This window comes from Phoenix dactylifera, chromosome 14, assembly GCF_051530095.1.
Source record: "Phoenix dactylifera cultivar Ajwa chromosome 14, Ajwa_hap1_PhDact_Kaust_v1.1, whole genome shotgun sequence".
Classification (NCBI taxonomy): domain Eukaryota; kingdom Viridiplantae; phylum Streptophyta; class Magnoliopsida; order Arecales; family Arecaceae; genus Phoenix; species Phoenix dactylifera.
Window position 1 is genome coordinate 23,465,554 of NC_143203.1, and position 19,825 is coordinate 23,485,378.

Consider the following 19,825-nt stretch of genomic DNA (forward strand, 5'->3'; position numbering starts at 1 on the left):
CACTAGAAAAAGGAAATAGGGAGAGCTAAATTGGCGACGTGCATGTAGACATAGACTGCTTGCATGAGGCGTGAACCACGCCTCGCTGCTATTGATTTTTAGGGCTCGTACGAACTGGAAGTTGGCCCACATAAATGGAAGGTTGATATATATATATATTGTGGTGTATATGTAGCTGCAGGTGTGCCCCGAGTTGCCTGATCCAAATTGATCATGATGTGGTTCTATTTGGCCGTTGGCACTCAGGAAAAGGCACCTGGGGTGGGATCTTGGAGAGCTCTGCCTTATCAATGCTTGGCCTACTCGCAGCAACTCAGCAAGGGAAATAACATGACAAGATTTTCAGTGGACAAGATACGGCCTATTAATCAGACAAAGACTCCCTTTTCCATACCTTATCTCGTTGGATCTAAGATAAGATTTGGAAAAAAGATCATATGAGATTGGACCTTATATTTTATTAAAACCGAAAAGATAGATAGGGATAGGAGTTCTACTAATAGAGTCGGTCAATCCGTAACTTTGAAAGAAAAATAAAAAGGAAAAAATTGCATTCGCCGAGAGAGATCGTCCATGAAGAGACCGTTCATATTCTTTTTTTTCTCGTCAAGCCTCTTCGTCTATCCTCTTATCAACCCATCTATCCCATCAGCCAAAATTTCCTTTCTCCTTTTGAATCCCTTTTTCGTCCTTCCAAATCCCTCTCTTTTTTTTAAGGATCTTTGCACCTAAGAGTTCATGGAATCTAAAAAATGGTATACACATAATTTCTTATGTACACTACGTTCTGAAAAAATATATCGATTTATCTATATATGTGTATTTGCTAGATGACTAACTTGTTTGATGTGTCATCTAGCCATATAGTATGTATTGTTAAAAAGAGCGTTCTGCAAACTGTATATCGATTTATCTTGAAGTGTGTATTGGATCACTACTGGATGTGTATCAAATAAAGTTGCAGTATACATCAGAAAATCAACGAGTGTGGATACTAGTGATGTAGCATGTGCTAATGAATATGATGTTCTGAAAATTATATCAATATGCTTGGAGTCATGTGTTGGATTACTAGATAACTAATTTGCTAAGTACTATCATCTTATCGTGTATTATATATTGATGAATGCTATGTTCCAAAAACTGCATATTATTTTTTCTAAATGTGTGTATTGGTACATACTACCAATAAAAATTATGTTTTGAAAATGAGGAAGAAAGAAAATGGCACGCACTATTTTTTCTTTCTCCTTAGTTTTCTTTAGTCATGGAATTGACGCCTACTTTAATAAAAAGAGCACGTAACTTTTGACTTTGTTCTTTAAAATGGGCACTAGAGAAGAAAAATAGAAAGCCGACCCCCCAAATATACTTGGCTAGTAAAGCACGAACTAGTTCATAGGTCTTTGAGACTTGACAAATAAATGTATTGAGATTACTTGGTTCAATGATTGGCTTGATATAAAATTTAATTGACCTTTCGCAACTAGTTGTGTGATTCACATAATTCTTTTATGATGTTTCCAGGTTCATTTTGGATTAGTAGCACAGCACTTATAATGTCAATATTTTTCATATTACTAAACGGCCGTGCACCATCATCTGGTATCCTTTCATCGGCTGTAATTAATGATTATCCAGACTATTATTCAGGACTATATTTGTCCGTCATCAATCAGCAAGTAGTTCTCAAAGTTTAAGGATCTTTTGCATATTGTTCAAATTTTCTATAATTGTTTCTCAAAAAAATTATTATAACACATAACATAAATGAATGAACAAAAAGAAAAAAAATTAAGGACAAAGCCATATGCCATTGATGAGCAAGTTCCTCATCCTTCTTAGGTCCAACAAACACTTGGGGCCCATGGAAATACTCAAACCAGATACGTAAAGAGAAATGCTGCCATAATAAATATCAACTTCATGCATGTAATCTCATATTAAATGCCTTGACCCAAAACATGGACCTGGAAAACAGTATTTCCTGGAAGAGCCAAAAGTTCATCAGACTATAGAAAGTCTGGTCGTTTTCATAGCTTTTCTTCTATATTAATTGCTTTGTCTGCCCAAAAACAAGTTAATAGTTTTTGGTAAATCTAACCATTCTCTAAGGAATTACTTGGCGTCAACCCTACAAGCCTTATATTGATGGCCGGCACATTTTAGAATAAACTGGACAGGGATCCGCCTTTTCCTTTCCTCTGCCTGTTTTTGGTTTTTTATTCATACGATTTCTTCTCGGCTTAAAGAGGTGTTTATGCTGCAAATATTATGCAGAACGAGATCTTAGGATGAGAGAATTTATGAAACCAAATTGTCAGGGTAAATGTCAGGAGCTTTTTCAAATTGTATTGCTTTTCTTTTTCTTTTTTTTTTTTGAATATTAAACTTAACTATTGGAGAACTGAGATAATTCCATTCTGTTCCATTATGATGTGACAGCTTCCAGCCAACATAAAACTTATGAACCTATGATGAAGAACAATTAGAAGGCCACGCTGAATACTTGGGTTCAACCTTGTTTGAGATTTATTCATCTACCTTTAGCTTAGTTCCGCAGAATAAATTAAACAATTAAATTATTTATCCAGCAAAAATTATATAATTCAGAGAATTTTAGACTATGCATCAAATGATGAAAAAATAGATATAAATTAATTTAATTTTATATAATTTTTGGTACTTAAGCAGTTAGAGGTAGTAGATAATATTAAATGATTCGGATCAGATCATCTAATATAAATTTGACCGAATTTTTGTGTGTGCGTGCGTGCGTGCGTGTGTTCAAAGTCCAATTATCTTTTCCTAGCATCTAACAAAAATTAAGTCGAATTAGGCTTTAGACTGCACAGGAGGCATATAAAGCATTTCCCTTGTTAGTCAAGCAAATGGATCTTTCAATGGCCTATCAACTTAGATAGGAGGATGATAGGACGAACGAATCACACAAATCTAAAAAGAGTATATCTATCAAAGTCCAAAACAAAATATCTCAAAAAAAGGTGGCAAGGCTACACGTTACAAGTCTACATCCATAGCATTTCGTTAGAATGATCAAAAAAAAAAAATGTAATCCAATCTATAGTTCTATTAGACACGACTCATTCTGAAAATAGTATAATTCTTTGCACAGTGTCAAATATCCTAAAGTATGTTCATCCAATTATAGTAGCCGAGTCTATCTTTCAAAAAAGGTCATATCCGCAGAAGTCGTCCTTCTCAAACACATTTTTGAGTCCACGCACTGGGCTGACCTCCCTAATCGTGAAAAGATTTTGGCACTAGGTAAGGCAGCCAACTTTGTCTTTAAAAAAAAAGGGGGGACAGGAAGGCACCTACCTTAAGAACAAGAGGGTGGATTTTATTTTTTAAATCAACGTTCATCACGTTGCGCTTCAAATCACCGACTACCTCAATATGACGGCGTGCATGGTCATCATCCGTACTCTTTGGTCTTGACATTGCAACAAACACCTGTCGTTGCAATCAAATTAATGACTGCATTTGTTTCTTTCCTGCCGTTCCACCAGATACTAGACTCCATGAGATGGGAAGGCCAAATTAGAGCGTAATTAGGTGCCACCAGGATGGTAGTACGATGAAAACGGAGCCTTAATTTTATCAGCGTTATCTAAATTCGAAATGCGCAGATGCCGATTAAATATGAAAACTAGATTCCTCCTATCTGATTTGTCGAGTAAAATCGCTATCTGATCTACCGGTACCGAAGTGGTGTTGGGATGACGTACTCACACGTGAGTGTTGATCCCAGTGGAAAGAGCTCACGGGTCGGAGAAGGCATGCGAAAACTTGCGATCCGCATCGAACATTTCCTAATGGAAGAAGGGCCCAGTGGGGCTGCTACGCAGGTGGGTTCGTCCCTCCTCCTTATTGTTTCAGCAAAAAAAGAGAGTAGTTAGTTATTCAATCATGGCTCGAAAAATTTTTATAACAAAATTGGATAAAATATTAAATATTTAATTTTCAGAATTTTTTAAAAAAATCATATGTACATAAAGGGTTTTTTTTTCAACAAAAATAATATAAGGTCGCAGTAATATAATGCTCTTGTTCTCAAATAAATGCATATATTTATTTTAATCAATATATAGATAATTGATGCATATGTAACATGCAAAAAATATTTTAATAAGCAATACATATATATATATATATATATATATATATATATATATCTGTTTGGTGGTCACTCTTCATGCTTTTAGCCAAGCAATCTTGTAGTTGGGTTTATGATGCTTTTGCAACTTAAACCTAATTTTATTGCTTGCACGTGAAAAGCTGTATTCCAGCGGAGCTACTTGAATTTGTACGGAAGGGGAAGAGTACTGAAAAGGAATTGGCATGGAAGCCGTTTGTTTAGCCGTGTAATCGGTGACCTTGCATGTTCAAGGCATTAGATGCCACATGAGACTCTTTGGGATTTTTGTACCATTCTGCTTATGCTTGCATGGCCTCCATTAAAATACAAAGGGATTTGCACATATTGCACATCACAAAGTTGAGAAAAATTATTCCTTATACTACATGCACCATACGACATGCACACGAATAATCGCAACGCCTCATTTCTACAGTAGTACATTAAGATGAGCATTTGACGGGTAAGACTGATAGAAATAAGTGGCTGTGATTGACTGCATATATGGCCATATGGGTGCATACAGTGTTGAAAATAATTTTGTCAAAATAAGAAAGATAGTGTAGCTGAAATACTTTATATAGTTACTCAAATTTATCAGTTATTTGCTCTGATGTGATCTGTATCCAACCTGATTACCAACTCTACCTACCATAATAATCAAACAAAATTTAATAAAAAAATTATATTTTTTCCAGAGAAGGCCCGAGCAATATAAGACATACTTCATGCTAGATCCGCATGGTTGACTCAAAGGAGTATAAAGCAATTGAGCCATTGCTTCTTTGGATACCTCAACGGGAACATAATATAATAAAGAATGACTTAATATCTCAATAATTCATGAAATATGTGGTACAAACCGATATGTCATGGCTCGGATTTCTTTGTGGCCAAAAAACGGTAGGTGGGTTTGCAATTATCAACGACCAATTGGCCCCTCCTACCTAACCTGATACTCTGTTAATCTAATTCGAGGGAATACTGGTTTTAGGGAAGGGGGAGAGGGAAAAGTTTTTGGATCTTGCGAAAAGACCCGAAATTGATGTTTAGATGTGTCTGCCTCCGGAAAAGATGTTTAGCTGCACCGTCCGGCTGATAGATTTTTTCCATAAATATTGAGCTGGATTCAGAAGAAGTACCTAGTGTAAACAATTGAGACTGCAGCTTGTTGTCTCTTTCGTCGTCTTTTTCTCTCGCATTCCTGCGGCTTAGCTGGCTCTGATGTGAAGCACCAATGAAGTTAAAGACTGAAAATGTTACATTAGTCTAGTTCAAACAGTAACTTTGAGGAGTTTGGCTGTTGGTCTCCCAAGCATAATTTTTTCAGACCACAAAAAATAATACACATTTAATCAGGATTTTAGCATAAATCATTAGGATGCTGCATCTATTTTGGTTGGTTTCAGCTGTCTATTTCTATGTTAAATGTTTGTGAGGACAATTTCTCCAATAGCAATCTAGCCCCGTAGAGGCTTTCGGATTCCATGGTTCGCATGTGAAAGGCAGCGTCCGTGTTTCCCGGACCGTACTATAATTGAGAACGATATTTTGTGAAGTTGTAGTTTGTAACCAGGAAATAAAAAGAAGAAAAAGATGCGTATCCTCCAATCCCATGAGATTAAAAGATTATATTATCAAAAAAAATATTAGATTATGGTTTTCTTGGAAGGATAAATGAAATGCGGCAATAACTGTGGTGGCAAAAACAAAAAAAACAAAAAAACAAATCGCATGATGGTTCTAAGTAGGCAATAATTAGAGTTCTCCTATTTGGTTTGGTCAAACCGAACCCAATCCAAGCAAATGAATTCTGACACGAGACTAGAGTCACCCAATAGGCATCGTATTGGTGGTTTTAATTCATTCAACAGGACACCAACCAGATTCGACCTGATTTTTAAAGATCAAATCGTAGCAAGCTAGGTCGCTTATATTTACAAATCCGAACTCGACTCAATTTTGTCTCCCATTTTTGATGCTCTACACTAAGACCATCTGAACGTACGGATCTAAATGTGATTCGACTATGGCCTAGTTATAAAGCCTAATAGACTACAATTTTCTTTTTTTTTGTGTGTGTATGGAACTGTGTTTTTCCGACAAGATATATGTCATCCAGGCAGGTCAGACAAAATTTTGCATCCCCAGCCGCCAATCCGAAGAAAAGGCAATACCGGAAAGGTTTTGAAATGCACGTATGATAATGTATCATGAGAGCAGAGCGTAACTGAGTGGATCTAATCAGCCTAAGCTGTCACTCCATAACCAAATATGAATCAACCGGAAAAAAAAGGGAAGTAACATATTGACAAAAAATTCAGCAAAGTTTAATACGAGGATCTTGACAGCATGCAGAGCACCATCTTGTTAACATCGTCAAATGAATGCTATATTGCCTCTCGGCAGACCAGTAGAGTTTGATAAGCGTCTTCATCGAGCCTAGAAGGTGGAGCTGTCAAGCAATAGAAACGCGTGACAAATGAATGATTAGCCACAAATTAGGTCCAGCATTATAGCAGCAAGAAAAGCAGCCACAAAATGGGATCTACCATGTTGATTTAACCATCGACCTCAGATGGTTGGATTTGACATGGCATCCAACAAGACAGAACCACAAATACAGACATATATAAAACAAAGAATAGCTAAAGTCATCCAAACAGTATAGATTACAGAGCTCCAAAAACCTTCCAAATGTTCTAGCCATATATTACCGCCGCTGAATTTTATTCATTACACCCAGAACTAAGATTCGCTGTTTCAGTACCAGATTTCATACCAGTGCCATACTAGCACGGTATCGATAAGATACAATATGAAATTTTTTTGGTGTACCAACATCCATATCGATACCGGTACCAAACCGATACAGTATGCCCCATATCGTCCAGTTCGGATGGTACAATGTACCATGCTCAGAACTCGAGAAAGTAGTTTAGCACACCTCCAGCACAAATGGTTGATAGTGACATCATACAAATAGAAGAATGGTGTCTATAATAACCCTTTAACCCGCTGCACATGAACATAACAAGATCCTTTAGAGGTGAAAATCTCGCCATCTATCCACATATGGCAACCCAGAGAGGGCAGAAAACATTCCAAGGAAGGTTTCTACATCAAGAAAATAAAATCCAGTAATGTCACAAAAAATTGCTTTCTTAACACAAGTAAATTCTGGATCTCAGCCCACTCTGTTGCTTATGGTTTGGTACAGGGACCGGAGTTGAGTATTCCATTTATCTATAGCAGTATACTTCTTGGTTCCTTTTGACCTGCAGAATGCATTCACAAAGGATGTTAGGTTTGAGACTCCGCCAATGGGAGTGTAAAATATAGCCACACCAAATGATGACCTGTCACTACGCTCCAATAGCCTGTTGACTTGGTCAATGTGACCCTGAATACGGTTATCGAGAATCAAGGAGACCAAGAGCTGCTCAACATCTTTCTCTGGCACGTTCAGTTCCTGGACATTCAAATCCAATGTTAATTTAACAAGACAAATTTTGCTCGGTTAGACAAGGGTTAGGTCCAGGCATGGTCCAACTCTTAAACCAAACCAGAGAACAAATATAGAAAACAATCATTAATCTTTGAAAGCATTTCCGAGTGCCTCCTAAGGATTAGTAACTCAACAACAGTCTTATGTCTCCCTGGAACACAATCTAATACTGACTCAAGATGGCCTGATCCAGCCTTAACCTGATATTTCACTTCATTTGCAAACTTGAGACATCTTTGGGGAATTAGGCTGAATCAAGGTAAAAAGGCTTCGTTGTAACCACTCAAGAATGGGGAGAAAGGGGGATTTCTACCGAAGTCCCAACTGAAATTTCGGAAACCCAGAAACAGTCTGATTTGTGGGTTTGGAAAATACCATGATATCTTGCTTCATATGTTCAAGAAAAATGACACGTAAAAAAAAAAAAAAAAAAAGCAGAATGGCTAACAGCTTATCGCAAATCTACATTAAGTGTGCATGTTTAGAAGGCCCAAAAAAAAGGGACAAGCTTTATCAGCACAGAAGCACCATCTTTTTTTTTTCGAAACCAATACGACATATAGAATAGGTAGCAGAAAAATGACAGAAGGACCAATAAAATGGGTCAAGAGAATCACCTTTGAAATGAAAGGGATACGGATTCTAGTATACGGCTTAATGAGCTTAAGTAGAACTTGAGTTCTGATGTTCTTCAACAGATCCTCAATGTAGTTGCGGATGAAAGGATCATCCATAATAGTTCTTCTATTGCTCTGCAACATCACAACAATGTCCATTTGACAGTAAATATAACATCGTAACATTGAAATCCAGCTACTAGAAAACCATAAATTTTAATGGATATCAACCTTCAAGATTTTTTCAAACTCAAGTATCTCATTTCGCTGATATGCTGCAATGAGGTTTGTCATTGCTAAGATTTCAGGGTCATTTTTGTATCTGTTCAGAAGGATGAAGTATTATTAACAGGGTAGGAAGCAACTGTCCAGATATTATTAACCTACCGAAGTAAAACAATGTTCTAGTGATGACTTACGGCTTGGCCTCTTGCCCATCAAATGGATTCACTTCAGATTCCATCAACATGTTGGCCAGGACCAAATACCTGATGTTAAAAGACAAATGACATGTGGAAGAATGAGAGAAAAGTCAAAACAACTGATAAGATACATTTGATCTCAAGTAAATGAAGAAATGGATTTGGTATCTATATACTTGAGGCATTGGATACGACGTTGATTCCCAGCTTCATCATAGTTCTTGAATGCTTCAAAGAAATCAGTGGCGGCTTCAGCCCACTGTCGTTCAGCCATGTGCATTTTCCCACCACATTCATGGATTATCCCCATGATTCGCGGATGTGGTATTGCTGATTTTATTGAAAGGGCCTTCTGGTACAATTGCTGTCATTAACCATATTGTTAGATGAGCTCCTGTGAACTGGTTCTCCAAAAGTAACATTAAGATAATGAGAAGATGTAAAGAGTACATAAACAAGCTTCAACATTGAATAAATTCCACTTAGAATTGAACAGATTATTGATCATTTTTCATTTATGTCTTTGATCGCCTAAGATAAATGCACCACACATAAATACCTCCACCCACCCTGCATGTCTGCATGTGGTGTCTGTGCTTGGCTATGCACTTCGCAATTATATTTCCACTGAAACATTTGGTTCTAATTGCTGTGGAAGGAAATCAATTTTGGGTCCATGAAACACGCTACATAATAATCCATATTTCGGATGCATGAAGAAGACAAATGATTAGTAAAAATGCTGCACATGTGATTCTAACTGATGTACAGCAAAATTGAGTTTAGGAGCTCCAACAACTCCTTGCTTATGCAGCCACCAACCTCCGGCGTGGACCTTTCTTGTTTCCCTTACCGCTGAAGGATTGGTGGATTGGACACTTCAGGACGGAAGTGAGGCTAGGCCGGGGGGAAGCAACCATGGAGGAACAAAGGATGAAGACAAGTGAGAGGGGTCGCTCTGTTTATTGGACAAAATATCCCCCCACCCATTTCTTCACTGAGAGCAAAGAAGAGGCACCATAATTGATGGTAAATTAATAATGCAATAATCTTCTTTTGAAGAAAAGAGAAAACTCCACAGAGACTTATTCATTACAACAACTATCAATGCTTGTTACCTCTTCTTTTTAATTAAGAAAGTCAAAGACATACATGTTATAGTTTTATGACTAGGGGTGTAAAAGAACCGAACAGAAGTGAGGTAGACTTTGTTCGAGCCTGGCTCAAAATTTTAAAGGAGGAGCTCCAGCTCAGCTCAAATATAATCAAGCAAGCTTGAGCTCAGCTCGTTCAAGCTCGAAAACTAAATCAAGCAGAGCTCAAGCTTGCTCAACTCATCTAAGCTCATTGCCCACAGCTGCTCCTTGTGAACATCAATGAGCAATGTTGCTTGAAACCACCCTCATTGTGCTTGATGAGATAAATAGATATCCAGGACCATGATGTTGAGGGATGAAGCCTTGTGGCCAGTGGCTGAGTACATGCAGGAGCATGGAGACAGCAGTAGAGGAGAATGTGGTGGTGGAGACCATGCGGCTTGGGAACAAAGGTAAAGGAGAGGGCCATGAAGGGGAGATCTAGGAGACCCCTGAAGGACCCCAACTTCTCGAGCCCAAACACCATCGGATCTGCGACCAAAATCTCTCCTAGGTTGGAGACCTAATGGAACACAATTAGTTTATGCCATTGGAGACCATGAAATCTCCAACTAATCTCAATCAAGAATGAAGGGGGAGAGGAAAGGATTGGAGGAAGGATGTGGAGGCGACCAACAAGGGAGGAAGAGAGGGGGATTGAGTATTTGTGGAGGCGTGAGTAAGAGAACCTTAGGCTTCTTGGCTGTAACTGACTCTAAAGATCAACTGTTGGATTTTGATCCAATGACCGAATAATAACTAAGTGATTCAACCACCGAATTAAAATTTGACAGCTAATAATATTTTCAACATATTACATCCATAATGTATATTATTTGTTCAATTTGTATTTATAATATTTGTATTATTTTATTATAAAAAGAATTTCAAACTACATTGAGCTAAAACCAAATGAGCTGAACCTAGCTTGAGCTCAGGTCATTTATATTTCGAGCTCAAAGAGAGCCTAAACAGCCTAGAATTGCCTAAAAGTAAGACAAGACAAAACAAATGCCCCAAAAAATAGTGAAAGCCACTGTAACTGAGAAACTTCATATGCATGAACAAAGACCCAATGCATATCGATTATTTAAGAATCAATACATAATAAACCAAGAATTTAAGTGCCATGTATAACATATCAAGAATTAAGGGTCAATCAGCATCATGCCATGCCATAGAATATGTACTTTCACATACAGTTACCCTCATATTACAAGAAGAGCTTGTCATATACCAAATTATATAGGTGAGTAGCTATTGCATCATCTTACATTGTGTTGGAGAAAAATCGCCATGCAAGGCAGTGCAACTTAGTATCCTATATGAACAGACTTGTATATAACTAGAAGCTTCCAATAACTACATCATTTTACTTGGACAAGTTTGATTTCCAACACTCATCTAAAATTTTACTCAAGATTAGAGGGGACTAGGCTCAAAAGATTGGAGGTAGAAAGGAATTTAATTGAGCATTTAATCTAAGAGGCATTCTCATTTATTCTCCTTCACAGCTATTATGCCCGAATACTGTTGGTGCATCTTTGAGACAAGCAAGTCTCAGATCATTCCACGTAAGACCATTGATGACATTCGACGTTAGAGCCAGTACTTTTCTTGCTTTGCATCATTTATCCAATGATTGTGCAATTCATGCATATATATTACCCTCTGTCAAAATTGTAGTATTTTAGAGCAAGTTATATTTTACAGCTTTAGCTTTGTAATTGAATTCATTGTCTGCCTTCAATTATTTAACTTAAATTTATGCAACTTCAGTACACAAGTAGATTCTTTAAATAGCAAATTGCTATATGCACAAGTTGCGTATACCAGCAAATAAACTTGATTAATTGAGGCCCCATTTGGTATTTACTCTCGTTTTCTATTTTTGTTTTCAGAAACCTAAGAAGAAAAAAGAACTAGACTTAACATGTATAATGAAAACCTTTGTTTTTTTTAAAGGAAAATTACTTAAGCACCTCCTCAACTTAGGACCAGTCTCACTTAGTACTCCTAGAGTTTAAAAGGTTTCAAAACGATTCGTGAAGTTAGTTAAGTGATCCAATATAATCCCGGGCCCCATCCAGGCCAACGCTATTAAAACATCATGACAAAGGACAATTTTGCTCTCACTAGAATGGCTTATTTATCAAAAAATGCCCTCTCCTTTTCTTCTCAGCCTTCCTCACTCCCAACGCCTCCACTTCCAACACCTCCTCCTCTCTAAACTCTGCTGCCATCCCTTCTCTCCATCCCTCCTCTCTATCTAACCTAACTCCACCCGAGCTCCATCCACTCCCACCACCTCCTCCTCTTCCAACACGTCCTTCTCCGAACTAAACTCCATCATCTTCCTCATCCCTCCTTTCCATCGAACTTGGACCCGAGCACCATCACCTCCCCTCTCAACTCAGCCGTGTCCTCATCCCTTCTCCATCTAAACCACTCCTCACAAGGGCATTTCAGTCCTAAAAGTCTATGCGACTATCACGTGATAGAATCCCGTAAGCCCAAGTAAATAAAGATGGACGACGGGACCACATTGAACCACTTAACTAAGTTGAAGGACTACTTTAAAACTTTTAAAACTCAAGAGATACTAAGTGAAACTGACCCTAAGCTGAGGGGGTGTCTAAATAATCTTTTTTTTTTCAAATTGCTTCTAAAATCATTAGAGATTTTGATAGCAAAGATTCATTGATTTCAAAAAAAGGAGAAAATAAAAACAGGGGATAGCAGAAGTTTTGCACAAATGTTATTTTCAACATCAATCTCTGTACGATATTTCACTGATCAAGCAAGCACAAAGACAACTATGATGCCAAACAGGCCCTAAGATGCTACATTTGCATTGGAGCAAATCTTCTGCTCAATCAATTAAAGTTTGTTTATCACTATAATGCAATCAGAAGAGGTCTTGAATTAAAAAAGGGGTTCACCTCACTTATCTTAGTCACTAGCATATCTTTGGGCATATATTTTCATACTTTGTGCTTGTCAGTTTCCAACACAATATGTTATATTTTGACAGCATTTGATCTGCATGCATACTATTTGGAACCATCATGCTTGTTCCAAATGCAATACATCAGGTGCTTTTCTGTATAGGAAGTCATATTAGAAGGATCTGAATTTCATCAGTGCTGGCAATTTAACTGCAACTCGCCAATCATTACAGGAAAAGGTTGAGGAGGTACCAAATCATTTTTTTCCTCACAAAAGTGCAACTCAACTAACATAAAGAACATTCTAGATAAAGACGTGATAGTATATAATGATAGAGATGAATCAAAAGAAGAATTTTGTTAAAGCATCAAACTGGAGAACCATGATTCAGAAGTAGTATATGATCAAATTGCATTATTACGTTCCTAAAGAAATTTAATCAAGGAATCTTATATGAATCAGTGGTCCAAAATATTTAGTTAATACACCAATAAGGATATTTACTATCCACTAAATAGCATTTCTATTCAAGCTCATATCTAGCAAGCAAAAATTACATCTCATACGGAAGGGATCATGTAACAAATGATGATCTACGCACTTTGAGTCATTTGCATTCTAGAACAGTAATAGCCAAGGGAAATGGCCATTGAGTGAATGCAAATTTAAAAAACAAAAAAAACAAAAAATCAAACTGGTTGAGTGGCACTACAGTTTATCTTACCTTGAGTTTTTTGTTGTTCTTTGTTTCAGTGTACATCTGAATCTCAATAGCATAAACTTCCAGAAGCTGGGTGCCCTTCTTATGATCATCAGTGCCATCCTCTTTTCGACAAGATTTGTGAAGTTCCTTCAATATCTGGGTGTTCCCAAGGAACAAGTACTCAAACTATGCAATATTGAGAAAGATATGGAAGATATAAAAACTATAACAATACCTTGTTCATCCGTCCATATTCACCCATATCAAACCAAATTTTACATAGTTTAAGATTTGTCTTAAACCATAGTCTCTGCATAGAATTCAGGTACAAAATAAGAAATACATTAAACCCTGATAAGTTCATCTGAGAGCCTCTCTAACATGTGTTTGTGTGAGAAAGGTATAAGCTTTTGGAAAGTACAAAATGACTCCTAACCTCATTCTTTGCCTCTTCAAGAGCCTTCAGTGTAGTCTGATAGAACTCTTGCAAAAGACTGAAATTCTGGCTTGCTGAGCCAGAAACAAAATCCATTATGTTGTTTATGCATTTTTCGCTGTAGTTACGTGTAACAGCTGATTTGATGTATGTCAACATCACCCTGTATGCCTCCATCATCTCTTTATACCTCCCCAGTCGATAGTAGAGTTTGACAGTCTGCTTTAGAGCTTTGAATCCCCTGGTTGATAAGGGTAAGAAAGTTGCCAACTAAGCAAACAGCGTTACTAATAATGTATTGATTTTTTTTTTGACCAAAGAAGAAAAAGATCTTTCCAGCATCAATATTTTATCACCCACCAAATCATTAGCAGATTATTGATAAAAACAATATTTCATTATTCATACATGCTCAAGAATACATGGAATGTGAACCTGGTCAGAGTCAAATTTCTTGATGAAATGGAAGAGAAGTACATATCCAGATAGAGGCAAATTATAAACAAGAGAAAGATGAACTTCAGGTAAAGTTCGTGTTGCATCAGAGTGCACGGCTTTGGTATATGCACACATGCACGCAAATGTGACAATAAGAATTCCTGATTGATAAAAGGCATCATACATATGCTGTTGCTGAGGCAAGAGCGATAAGTCCAAATAAGATCCTAAACATGCTTCCATCATTGCGGTTGATCTTACATCAGTTAGAACCTGGGATCACGAATAACATTCTACAGTGCTCACCATTCTGCTTTCTCAGGTTCCATACGAACTACTTCAGCAAAACCAGCAAGTGCTCCCTCTGGATCTGTTTCTACTAAACCTGTACAAGATTATATGTAGGATACATAAAGGCAGATGTGGACAAAAATCTCACATTAACTTTAAAAAAAGCCACATGTGCAAAGAATGAAGCACTACATTGATTTTTAAATAGTGTGTTCCATAATCTTGACTTACACATAATCCATTATAAATAAATAAATGGCAACATGATTTTGCAATAAATATGTAATTTCAAGAGGCATCAGATATGCACACAGAACTAACAATGGTAAAAATCACTTAGCTCCATTTGCAACACTTTGAGGTAGAGGAAAATAAACCAATATATGGCAAGAGTTACCTAAGCACCTTCTAGTCCACGAAATATAAGGTCTTAATTGCTGAAAAATATGTTCACACCTAAACCAGGATCTTCGGATTGATAGAAAGACCAGCAAAACATGACTCAATATTTTCTATTTATGAACATTTAGATTAATCATGCATCTCATTAACAGACTAACTCAGGTCACTGCAACAAAAAAAATACAGCTTAAAGCACTATCCAGAAAAAAAAAATACTGTGATATTGATATATTCATATAGATAGGATAAGAAAATGTGATACTATAGTCCTTCTCCGGATTGTTGAACATGAAATATGTGAAAAAAACCTATAAATGTAACTTTAAAGATCTCCACTAAAACTTGGGTATGAATCTCAATCGAAATTTTAAACATCAATTGACACTTATCATTGTTTTGATGCCCTTGAATTTTATTATTTCCAGTTAAGATATCCACATATCCAAAGCCATGCAAGGCTTTCAAGGTCTCAAGGCAGTTAAGCTTCATTACCCAAGGTTGTTGTTGGTTAGGAACTCAGTGCCAAGTTATTAATAGTTAATGTCAATCTATGGTCATAAAAGATATCAATCTATGGTCATAAAACATTCACAAAGATCCATGAATTATTTAAACCCCTTAGATTCATATAGCTAACCCAAATAGAGGTCACGATAAGATTGACAATATGGAATCCATGTTTATTGCATAGTTTCTGATGATCATTAAGTAAATACCGCAATACAAGGTCAGATATGCAACATAAAGGATTTAATAAATTTTGATAGCACTAACCACATAGCTCACTTTTAGTTAATTTAATACCTCATTTATTACATATGCTAACTGCCACTCTCACATCTCTTATACATATATTATGGCTGCCCAAGTGAACCAAATTCTCGACCAGATACCATGTAACAACGTCATGTACTTACCATGATGATTTTAGTAACCTTTGACATCCTCTATCGCTTTTACACCTCTTCAAGATTTATTATGTGGTACCTTTACTCAAGGTGGTAAACAAAGTCTAAAGAAGCTCAAGCATGTCCAAGCTAGATGATGGTAAGATTTCTAGGAACTTGCTGACTCAGCAATTTTAAGTTGTCTTTAGTTCTCCTTCAAACTATTATAGAAAAACCCAGCCTTCTAGAAATCAATACACTAACATCATGTCCGATTTTGCTGTCATCATACAGCAGATCAACCAATGGTCACATATGGCCAAATAAGGATTATTGGATCCACTTGCAACCATATCTACTCAGTTGGAAAACTAAAGAAGTTGAGACATTTTTGAGTACCCATGAATAGACACCAAGAAACCCGACCTATAATTATATGCCTCTTTTGTGTTTTGACAGTCCTTATCTTAGTAGCTGGAATCTTCTACATAGGGCGACGCACCCACTTCCGAATCTTCTCAAAATCTCAAACTCGCACCTGCTTCCTAAGCACTTGCTTACTTCATGTGTTTCTCAAATATTTGCTACCCCACACCTACACTTGCACATGCTCCGGGACCTATTCCCAACTCTACTGACATATATACATACATATAAATATATATATATATATATGAAGACATATTTCCATCATGAATAGGAAATTCCTTGAATATCAGTACATGGTACTGATCAGCAAAAGAAAGGTTCTTTTGCATCAAATGACAGAAGAGACCAGTTCATTAAGATTAAGTTAAATTTATGAAATTGATTCAAAATATAATTGAAACATTTGAAACATCTTGCTAAGCTTAATTACTAATATGTAATTTTTTTCCTCAAGCATGCAAGGCACATGCCTACTTTATTTTTTTGAGTAACATGGTGGGGACACCACCCACTAGAGTTTGAATCCTAGACCTCTCCCAAGTGCAGATGAGTGCCAACTAGCTGGAATAAGGCTATAAATTGCCCATGCAACCAATTTATTACAAGACTAAATTACACCATAATGTTTGACCACATGAACACATCATAAATCATGTGTCGACTCATTTTGTATTCCTCCAAGAGCAAGCAAAAGTTGCTAGTTTTTGGACATTCAGAGAAACTAAAAGAAACAGACTCAAAATGATGACAATATAGGAGAGTCAATTTCAGCCAGTATGTTAAAATAGAATCTGCACAATAACTTATGGACAAAAAGGCAGACTTTAGGGTGAATCTACCAAGGGCAGATGTTCAGCTATAAGTATGAATAAGCAAGAAAAATGATGAAAAATAAAAATAACTATAGGAAAACAAATTAAGATATCAAGACATGCTGATGAATGAGGAGCACTCGACAAAATGAAAAAGATTCTAAAGGAAAACAACATATCGAATAATTGCAATCACAAATATCTAAAAATGGTACAAATACAATAAGATAGAACTATAATCAGGACAAAGAGGACAACAAAATTGATTGTAACAGTGAATGAGAGTGGGGGCTTTTTGGAGGCCTTTTGGTTATTCAGATATTTCACAGAATGCAGACAACCACATTAAACACCCTCGACCTTGATCCTATATATTGCAAAACTTTAATTTGCAAAAAAAAAAAATCTTTCTAAAACCTTCTCTGCTAAAATAACATGAGTACTCTCCAGCGAGAACAATGAAGGAAAAAGAAAACAATAGCCACTAAATGCAAAGACATTAAAAATATCAGCATCTGATAATGGCAAAAAATAATGTAGCATGGGAAACAAGATGGAAGTGAAAAACGAAATAAGAACACCATTTTAAGCACAAATATAACAACCTTTAGAATTGTAGTACTGGTTCTCGATATCGACATCCTGCTCCTCGGGTTCATCATCTGAGTACTCGAACCCATAGTCCTCCATATCTGCATCTAAAACCGCAACCAACACAAACGTCACAACAATCACCACGATTAAATTTCAAAATTAAAAAACGGACAGCAACCATCACTGCGAGATTAGGGTTCGACATAGACGTAGATATAATTATAAGTGCCAGTTCTATAACAAGCTTCACAGTAAAAGGAAAAGACAAGGATAGCAAAACCCTAACCGGTGATAAATAATTGACATCGAGAAAGATTTCTATGAGATGAACTGAATCGAGCGATTCCAAGAGGATCGAAGATGCTAGGGTTTCTCGAGAAAACTGGGGATGATGTTAACGAGGGAAAGATCCCTTACCGGAACCCATGGCTGGAGAATAGCGCCCCTACCGCCACACGAGAACTAGAGAGTCGAGAAGGAAGTAACGATCTCGAGATCTCCGACGGTCGCGTTCTTCTAGAGCTTGGAGGCGAGAAAGAGAGAGAGTGAGAGAGAGAATAAAAGGGGGAGAGGCGGGGCGGTGCGAAGTGGGGGACGGAACTCGGAGGGATGTTTAGAAGGCTAACGGGGAGGATCACGTGCGACACACGTGCATGAGTCACGCCATGAATGCCGTCTCCTGAAATCAAACAAACCTCCACCGTCCCCCAGTTGTGCTGTGATGGATGGAACTGAGCTTGAAAAATGTAGCTCTGAACTCGAAAAATTAGCATCCGAAGCTAAACGCTTATTCCGATTTTGTTATCAGGGCCGAGTTCGAGTGTAGTGGCATCTTCGGCAACTCGGTTCTAGAAGTAGAATTACCGACGATTTGGATGAGATTGCATTATGCACGGCATGTACTTCGGACGAACTCCATTCTCTCGAAGGATGATTCGGCCACGGTGACCATCTAGATCCAAAGGGCTCCGAGCAGTGATGGAGAAGTTCATCTCCTGCTCTGTGATATTTGATTGATGGTGAGAAAGGATATGCATTATATCATAAGGCTAATGGGGCGACGGACTGGATGGCGGCATATGTAGAAAGTCACTCAGGAGGCATTCTATAAGTTGGGAAGGATGCGATGTCTGATGCATTTCGGGATCTTTTCTTTACCGATTATATTTGATGTATTCGTACCATTGATGTATGATATGCCCGTCTCAGCGGAAGAAAAAACGTCTATTCTGGCTTTGTTGGTCGTACCATACACATATTGCTGTGTACTAAAAAAAAAGAAAAAAACAGCCAAATGCTTGTCACAGCAACTCATGGACCTGATATCTCTACACAACCTAGTCTTATACATGACTTACCATGCATCTTGTGCATTGTTTTTCTTGTGCGTATGATAAGGATGGCTTGCGATACAAAAATTGAAAATTAAATGGGGACTTAAATTTTTCTTGGTTGACTACATAACTATTTTTTTTAAAGTGAAATTTAAGATATAAATGAGTCACTTCATCAATCAAGTTTAGTTGAGTTATTTCAAATTGTTTATCTGGTTTGAATCAAGCTTATACCATGCAAACAAATTATTTGAGATCGGCCTAGCCCAAACTTGTAGGCAATGGCTTATATATTGAGCTCAAACCATACATTTTTGGTTGCCAAACAACTTTGATTTGAACTTTTACCTAACTATTTTTTGTAATATAAGGATAGCTTTTATTAATTATCATTATAATCTAGCATGATTAATATGCACTAATTCGTTCATGCAGGTTGTGGTGGTGTGCCCTTTGAGGAGATACCCCATTGTATACATAATGTGTTCATGTATATACATGCTTGGTTAGTCATCATCAATTGAATTTTTGAGAAAGTATATGCCATGGCTTCTAAAGCTCCAATGAAGGTGCCTTTCCATTTCACGATTTTTTCTCTCGTATGGTTTGCTTGGTGGAATCGCTATCCGATCTGTTGTTACTTAGGTGTTGCTGGTGTGACGTACTCATACGGGGATAGAGTTGTCATACTGGTGGGACTCTGCC

The 19,825-nt window shown here is 37.2% G+C and overlaps 1 protein-coding gene across 4 annotated transcripts; it reads right to left on the reverse strand.

Moving 5' to 3' along the window:
- Positions 1 to 7,145: 7,145 nt before the first annotated feature.
- On the reverse strand, positions 7,146 to 18,540 carry FUS12 (proteasome family protein). Of its 4 annotated transcripts, none has more exons than XM_008788579.6 (12): positions 18,204 to 18,540; positions 17,798 to 17,890; positions 14,678 to 14,756; positions 13,934 to 14,174; positions 13,733 to 13,807; positions 13,519 to 13,653; positions 8,886 to 9,073; positions 8,707 to 8,775; positions 8,519 to 8,609; positions 8,288 to 8,422; positions 7,522 to 7,634; positions 7,146 to 7,440 (listed from the first exon to the last, which is right to left on the reverse strand). In XM_008788579.6, the coding sequence occupies exons 1-12, from the start codon at positions 18,211 to 18,213 to the stop codon at positions 7,350 to 7,352; spliced, it is 1,320 nt and encodes a 439-aa protein (XP_008786801.1). In that variant the 5' UTR covers positions 18,214 to 18,540; the 3' UTR covers positions 7,146 to 7,349. The 4 variants fall into 4 exon arrangements, with proteins under 4 accessions (XP_008786801.1, XP_088566610.1, XP_008786802.1 ...); XM_088710484.2 differs by having other exon boundaries at positions 14,556 to 14,756; positions 18,204 to 18,375; XM_008788580.6 differs by having other exon boundaries at positions 17,798 to 17,884; positions 18,204 to 18,368.
- Between the last annotated feature and the right edge of the window lie 1,285 nt (positions 18,541 to 19,825).